The 7,780-nt window shown below is 47.4% G+C and overlaps 1 protein-coding gene across 1 annotated transcript; it reads left to right on the top strand.

Annotated features, from left to right (window-relative positions):
- Window positions 1-184: 184 nt before the first annotated feature.
- Window positions 185-4,461, top strand: LOC310827636 (maestro heat-like repeat family member 5; the record flags this gene model as incomplete). The annotated part of the gene is made up of 6 exons (XM_083703795.1): window positions 185-606; window positions 1,426-1,566; window positions 2,068-2,187; window positions 2,877-2,956; window positions 3,124-3,259; window positions 4,408-4,461. The coding sequence occupies exons 1-6, from the start codon at window positions 550-552 to the stop codon at window positions 4,459-4,461; spliced, it is 588 nt and encodes a 195-aa protein (XP_083559921.1). The 5' UTR covers window positions 185-549.
- Between the last annotated feature and the right edge of the window lie 3,319 nt (window positions 4,462-7,780).

Below are 7,780 nucleotides of genomic sequence, written 5' to 3' on the forward strand. Positions count from 1 at the left end.
ACCTAAGGTCTCACCCAGTGAACTTCATGGCCAAGTGTGTTTTCTTTTTTCTTTTTTTTTCTTTTAAAATGCTTTATTAAACTAGTTCTGCATATTCAACCATTCTGATCTGGAAGGGATTTTCTCATTCTTCCAGTTAGTCGCTATTAGGATTCTCGCAGTGACAGTGGCATATAAAAAAAACCCTACTCTTACACTCCTAGGGATGTCTGCTCCTGTAATTCTGTTTTGGGGAAGTGGGGAATGAAATGGGAGCTCTTCCGCAGCAGAATCATTCCTATTTCATCAGCAGCACTCTGCGTGCTGCAAATCCCATCTTTGCGGCCATGATGATTAGGCGCTTGCTTTTTGCAACAAGCAAGCATGCAAGTTGAGATTCTTCTTCAGAAGGCACCACATTCTGTGAGCCTTCTGTGCTCCTACAGAATTGTGGCATCCATGCCAGCAACTTAGTAATAGCTTCCTTTTTTCCAGACAACCCAATGCCACTTGGCTGGATCACCATCAACAGCATCTCCAAGTTAAACTGAGTCCGAGCGTCACCCGTCTATGCCTTGCCCAATGCCCCCACGCTGGCTGACTTGGAGGACACTGATAATGAAGAAGGTACTGCCCCACCTCACCCCTTTGTCCATGGGAGACCTCGGTCCATCTCTCCTCACCTCCCGCTACCCCACCAAAAGTTGCCATGACCTTATACACAAGCCCCACTGACGCCAGCTTCTCAAGCTCTGCCTGGTTTGAGTATTCCTTGCCCTTCACCTGATGAGAATGCCTGTCTGCTTCGCTCAGCCTTTTCTTTCCCCAAAGGTAAGGGGGGTCAGCTGGAGAAACCTTACTTGGACTTGCGGAGCCTGGTGTTTGAGCTGGAGCCATGCGGAGGGAATGGGAAGGTCTGCCTTGTGTACAAGAACACCAAGCCGGGTATGTTGTGTGATACCAGCAGCCCAAGAGCTGTCTTCACTAATCAGCCCCATCTGCAACCCCCCGTTAGCTTTTGTCTTTGTGGGAGATGTTTTGGACTACTGTTCCTAGCACCATACCGTTGTGCTGGCTGAGAGTGATGGGCTTTGTAGTCCAGAACATCTGGAGGGCACCAGGTTGACAAAGGCTGTTGTCTATGATGGCCTGCGATGAAGTTTTCTTGAAGAGCAAGCTATGCTTTATTGCTGTTGTTGTTAATATAACTATTACAATTTGTATAGTGCCCTTCATCCACAGATCTCAGGGCAGTTCACTACATAAAATTACTATATCTATATATGCATAATAAAAAGAAGAAGAAAAGCAAACATCCCCCACACCCAGCACACTTTGAAAGGTATCTGAAATCACTCAGCCAAAGGCTTGGTTGAAGAGGAACATTTTCACGTGGCGCCTAAAGATAGGTAAAGATAGGTAGCTTTCCCCACCCTTTCCCTCCAGAATACAGGGGAGAGGAATGCCAGTGTCACCGTCATGCTTTGCTATGGGCAGATGGCTCTTGGGGCGAGGCCTGAGGACCTCCTGCGCTTCATTGAGCTCATCGTGGCAGAGCTCCTTTTCCAATTCCAGAACACCTGGAAGGTGTGGCTCTCATTTTCCCACAGACTCCTGTTGTTTGTTCTCTCAGGACTGAGCAGACCTCCTGAACTCTGCCAAGGTCCTTGCACCACATGCCTCAGGCAGTCTCTGGCTTCATCCACCGAAGGGTTGTAGACGGGTGTATACTGACTCCACACCTAGGACCAAATGGGGTATCACAGTGGTACCTTGGTTCTCAAACTTAATCCATTATGGAAGTCCATTCTAAAACCAAAGCGTTCCAAAAACAAGAAGTGCTTTCCCATAGCAAGTAATGCAAAATGGATTAATCCGCTCCAGACTTTTAAAAACAACTCCTAAAAGAGCAATTTAACCTGAATTTTACTCTCTAACAAGACCATTTCTGGGTTAGGCTTAGGGTTAATTTTAGGATTGGGTTCGTGTTAGGGTAAGGATTAGAATTAGGGTTAGAGTCAGTGTGGCTTTATGTTTCCTTGTGATTTTGATTCAATCCCAATTTCATAAAATCCCTTCTCCTTTTAGGACGAGGCTCTGAAAAAGGGCCTTATGAAGGCAGCCATTCTAACAACCAAGGCGCTTGTGCAAGCGAATGTGGGACATGTCATCTTCCCGCACAAAGCGGAGCTCACCATCTGCATCATTGTGAGTAAAGAAAAAAGATAAAAAGAGGGGAATCTCCTGGGGGTTTTTTCCAGAGCGGTTCTTTTTTTATAGTTGTGTAGGTCTAGCTCTGGTAAAATACCAGGGTTTCAGGTTCTGAGCATCTGGCCCCAAACCATTTCTGGGTGGTCACGTTCTGCTCCAGCTCAAGTTTCCAATCCCTCTTGCAAGGCAGCCCTAAATTGTGGCAACCTCAGCAGGATGTCACCAGCGCCTAAGGAAAAGAGGCTAGGTTCTCCCAGGAGGAGAGGGCTGCCCATGGCTTCTGGCCATGGTTGCTATGTTCTACCTCCACAGCGGAAGGAAGGAAGGCAGGCTTCTGAACATCCATTGCTGGAAGCCACAGGCGGGGAGAGGGCTCTTGGGCTCATGGTCTGCTCCCTGGTTTCTCACCGCTGTGAGAACCGGATCCTGGACTAGATGGGCCCTTGGCCTGGTCCAGAAGGCTGATCTTATGTTCTTAGGAGGTAGAGCTCTGTCCAGGTGAAAGATGGATCTGATTCCCAGATCCAGGAAGCCCACTCTTCTCCCCTGGGAGGACCCACTTGCCAATTGCAAAGGTGGTGTCAAGTGGGCTTGGCTGGGGAGAGAGCACAAGTCAGGGCTTGGAGTGGGGGTGGCAGCGATGGTGCCTCCATGTCTCTGACGTGCTGTGTGCTTCCCCACAACAGGAAGTCATCGAAGAGGAGCCGCTGGGATCTTTCTCCATTTCTGTCATGCACCACGCCATCATCACCGTCAGCTGCATGATGTAAGTCTGGGGAGGTACTTCTCAGTCTCCCTACAGCTTGTCCCTGCCCCACCTATTCCTGGCCCTTCCCTTGCCCATACCCTGACATTGGCAAGACACACTGCATATTTCCTCACCAGGAACTGCTGGGTGCTGATCATTTCCTCTCCTTTCTCTTTCCTCTTCAGTGCCGTGAGACCACCTATGGACTCCCTGCTTCGGTCTGAGCTAGTGAAAAAAAGCATCAAGAAGGTGTTTTCGTTGCCCTCCTTGAAACTTACAAAACTCAAAGCCGGGAGTCCCACGCAATCATCACAGAGCCAAGTGACTGGACCTTCTGCTTCTAGGGATATGCATGGAGGAAAATGGGGTTGCCAGGTTAAAGGATTTGAGGACAGAGAGTCTGAGCCCAGTAAGTTACAGACACTTGACCCATTACAATGATGTAACAACCAGAGACTTTGGGTGTGGTTTTTTTATTTTAATCATGTTTCAATATTAACTGCATTTAACCTTTGGCTAGAATGCATCCACAAATGATTCCTGCATGCCTGCATTTTGTGACTCTCATGCCTTCCTCCTACGTAGCATTTAATTTTGTTTGCTTGTTTATTTATACGCCGCCCACCTGATTGGGTTACTCCAGCCACTCTGGGCGGCTTCCAACAAATTAAAACACAGCAAGACATCAAATATTTAAAGCTTCCCTATGCAGGGCTGCCTTCAGATGTCTTCAGAGGGAAGTGTAATTATGTATCTCTCTGACATCTGATAGGAGGGTGTTCCACAGGGTGGGCCCACCACCGAGAAGGCCCTCTGCCTGCTTCCCTGTAACCTCCCTCCTTGCAGTGAGGCAGCTGCCACAAGGCCTTCTCAATAAACAACAACAACAACAGCCCCCACTGAAGATTTGATTGCTATGGCAATGGAGGTTAAAGTACAATAAAGGTAAAGGTACCCCTGCCCGTACGGGCCAATCGTGTCTGACTCTAGGGTTGTGTGCTCATCTCGCTCTCGAGGCCGTGAGCCGGCGCCGTCCGAAGACACTTCCAGGTCACGTGGCCAGCGTGACGAAGCTGCAGCTGGCGAGCCAGCACCAGCGCAGCACACGGAAATGCCATTTACCTTCCCGCTATAAAGCGGTACCTATTTATCTACTTGCACTTAAGAGTGCTTTTGAACTGTTAGGTGGGCAGGAGCTGGGACCGAACGACGGGAGCTCACCCCGCTGTGGGGATTCGAACCGCTGACCATACGATCAGCAAGTCCTAGGCACTGAGGTTTTACCCACAGCCCCACCCGCGTCCCCTAACTATTGTAAAGTACAATAGTTAGGGCCAAATGGTTTGGGACACCCCAAGGAAGTTGAGCCCAGTGTGGAGTCCTGTATGACCTGTAACCTTTCTTGATGTATGTCAAAGAATGTTTGATGTGTATGACTCTTTGAGCTCTGTGTTTGAACCCCTGCATAGCTTTGTTACGAATTTGCTGAGCAGCTGGTGGGCAAGGCTGCCCTATTGCAATAGCCCTAATATACTGGGTCTCTAGCTGGATTCTCTTGTTTCTGTGTGCCATTCGAAAGGTGTTCCCTCACCTGGACAATGGACAGGTGGTATAGAAATAAAGTCTTACCACAACAGCCCCCCCCCCCCCCGTGGCTCTTTCCCTCTTTTCTCATTCTGGCTACGGGCTGCAAAAAGACTTCTTTCTTTATAAAGAAATAGAGTTGAAGAATGTGTGCTTCTCCAGATGTGCTACCATTGGCCCCAGGCAGTATAGGACCATAGAATCGTGACTGGTGGCCATCCAACCTCTGCTTCAAAACCTCCAAGGCAGGAGGGGGCTGTTGAGCTCACGCCTTGCTTGCGGGTTTCCCACTGGGTCATCTGGTTGGCCCCTGTGGAAAGGGGATGCTGGACTAGAAGGCTCCATAGCACATGGGATTTCCATGGGGGTCTTCAGCTTTTAACTGCTTTTGCTTCTCTCCTTCCAGGACTTTTATCAGGCGGTCAACGCCTGTCTCAACATGCTCACCAGCTTGCTGTCGGAGGCCCCCTCTCTGGAGGCGCTGCAGGATATATTAGTGGTAAGGGAGCCCCCAAGATGTCAGAGCAGGGGGAGGCAGAAGATCCTGTTGAAATGATTGTACGGGGGGCGTCTGTGGCCAACTCATGGTTGTGGATGCTGATGGTGAACTGGGCCTCTGTTCTGCTAGGAAGGCTTGTGCAAGGCACACATCCGTTTCCTTTCAAAGATATGTCCTCTGCTGGTGGCATATGGGGAAGGGCCGTGGCTCAGGGGTAAAGCTTCTGTTTTGCATGCTCAGGGGCCCAGGTTCAGTCCTCAGCATCTCCAGGTGGGGCTGGGAAAAGACTCTCTTTGTAAAACCCCGAAGGGCCAGCTGCCCATCATTACCTGTGGCCAACACCAAGATTGGTGGATCAATGGCTGGGCTTGGTCTAAGGATGCTTCCTGCATTCCAGGACTATGGCTGTGGTGAGGTGTATGTTGTATTATTGTAATTGTCACACACACAAATGACAGATCGCAGGGTGGTTCACAACATGAAAATACAAAATGAGAACACAAAATACACAATAAAACAAAAACAAACCAAGAGCCAATTCATTTCTAATTCTATTAATGTTCAATGTGTTTCATTTAATGGCTTCTTTTTTCTATATCTCAAGTTGTTCTTAATTTTGTTTGTAACCTGTCAGGGGAAAAGGTGGGGTATAAAATAATAATAATAATGATGATGATGATGATGATGATGATGTAGAACAAATTGCAGCAAACTTTCTCCTTTACAAAACAACTCCTTTTTGCAATTTGTCTCCTCTATGGTCCTGGCATGATTGATCAAGCCAGTAGCCGAAGCTTTGTGAATTTGCAAACCCGGATTAATGGTTGTCCTTCCATGTGATGATGATGATTTCTCTCTTGCAGCACACAAATGGCTGGATTGACTCCACAAAAATCTATGAGTGCGAAAGAGCTGTCAAGAGCACCAGCTTTCTAATGAAATATGTTTCTGAGCATTTGGACTTTGATGTGAGTGACCAAGGCTTAACGCTGCAATTTCATATTTGATTTTTGTAAAATGTATCAAATTTCTATACTGCTCTTCATCTGAGGATCACAGGGTGGTTTACAATATAAAAACAATAACAGATACCGTATCTTTCGCTCTATATTTTAGAGGAGGAAAACAAGAAAGCAATGCAAAGCCTCTTGAGAGAAGAGGCAGGAGCACTCCGGCTGCGCTCAGGAGGCTTTGCGCAGCTCTCTCTCTTGCTCTTCTGGCTTCAGCAATAGCTGCGCAGCCTGCTTTCGCTCCATAAGATGCACACACATTCCCCCTTACTTTTTAGGAGGGGGAAAGTGTGTCTTATACAGCAAAAAAATACAGAAATTCCGATTAGATATTGCAAATGGGTCTTTGGCAATAGGCTTTTCGTTTTCAGCTAATTTTAACTTGTCAGATTTTATCCGGAAAGGGTTAGCCAAGATTCAATGGAGATAGGTTACAGGGTGGGATACACGCTAGCATTTATAATGACACATTTAGCATTTATGCTGTGTAAGACACTGTGGTGTAGTAGTTAGAGTGTTGGTCTGAGACCTGGGAGAGACCCGGGTTCAAATTCCCCCGCTCAGCAGTGACTCTCATTGAGTGTGACTTTGGGGGCCTGTGACTGCCTCTTGGCCTAACCTTCCTCTCAGTATGGTTGTGGGGATTAAATGAGGAGGAGGAGGACCACCTTGAGCTCCCGGCAGAAAAAGCTGAGAGGTAAATGCAATAAAATAAAGAAATAATAAAATAAAAAATTGCATATGTTCCGTGCCTCTAGGGAAGTGATTCATAAGTGAATACAATAATAACTGGTACTAATCAGCACCGATCCCACAGGAAAAACCCTTCTGGAAGCGTATCCAGGGCAGAATCCGGCTAATCAGTCTAACCCTCGAGCAAATATGAGGGTTGTGTGTGGAAATTCCCTTCCTACCTGTGCAGATCATAAGAACAGAAGAATCGCTTTGCTGGGTTCGCCAAGAAACCCATTTGGTTCATCTTGCTATTTCCAACTTCAGACAGAGGGATGCCTCTTGGGAAATTTCAGCCAGGGTGTTAAATTGATTCTGCATCTGTGCGTGAGATATATAATAACATAGCAAGTTAGCATCTCTCCCCCTTTCCCTCTGCTTTAACAATACTCCCATAGATGTTCTCCGTGATCAAGTTGGGATATATGAATTCCTGATGTCCTGAGGCACCTGGACCTCAGATAGTCAGGGCTCTGTAAATGAATAGAAGAACCTTGAAGCTGCCTCAGAAATAGATGGGCCACCAATGCAGCTGTTTTAACAATGGTGTCCCATTTTCTCAGCCTGAGGCCCCCACCAGCAATCTGGCCACAGCATTCTGCATGAGCTGGAGCCTATGAAGCAGATCCAAGGGCAGACCCCCCCAGAATACATTTCTGTAATCTAGCCTTGAGGTTCCCAAAATATGGACAACAGTGGTCAGGCTGTCTCTGTCTAGGAAGAACCATAGTTTGCAAACCAGACCAAGCTGGTAAAAGGCACACCTAGCCCTAGAGGATATTTGGGCCTCTAGCTGTCAAGATGTATCCAGGGGTACCAGAAACTAGACGGGTAAAACGAGACTTGGTCTAGCCAGGATTCAAGCATGTTGCTTTTATGAATTGTGCATTTCTGTATACCTTCTCCCGTAATGTCTGCATTTTGTTGTGCTGGTTTGGAGAACTGCATTGCCAAATTTGTGGAAGCGAGGATTTTGAAGGAAAACCTGTGTCTTGGTTGGCGTATTGCTTTGGAAAG

Source organism: Podarcis gaigeae (genome assembly GCF_964106915.1).
Source record: "Podarcis gaigeae genome assembly, chromosome: 11".
NCBI lineage: Eukaryota > Metazoa > Chordata > Lepidosauria > Squamata > Lacertidae > Podarcis > Podarcis gaigeae.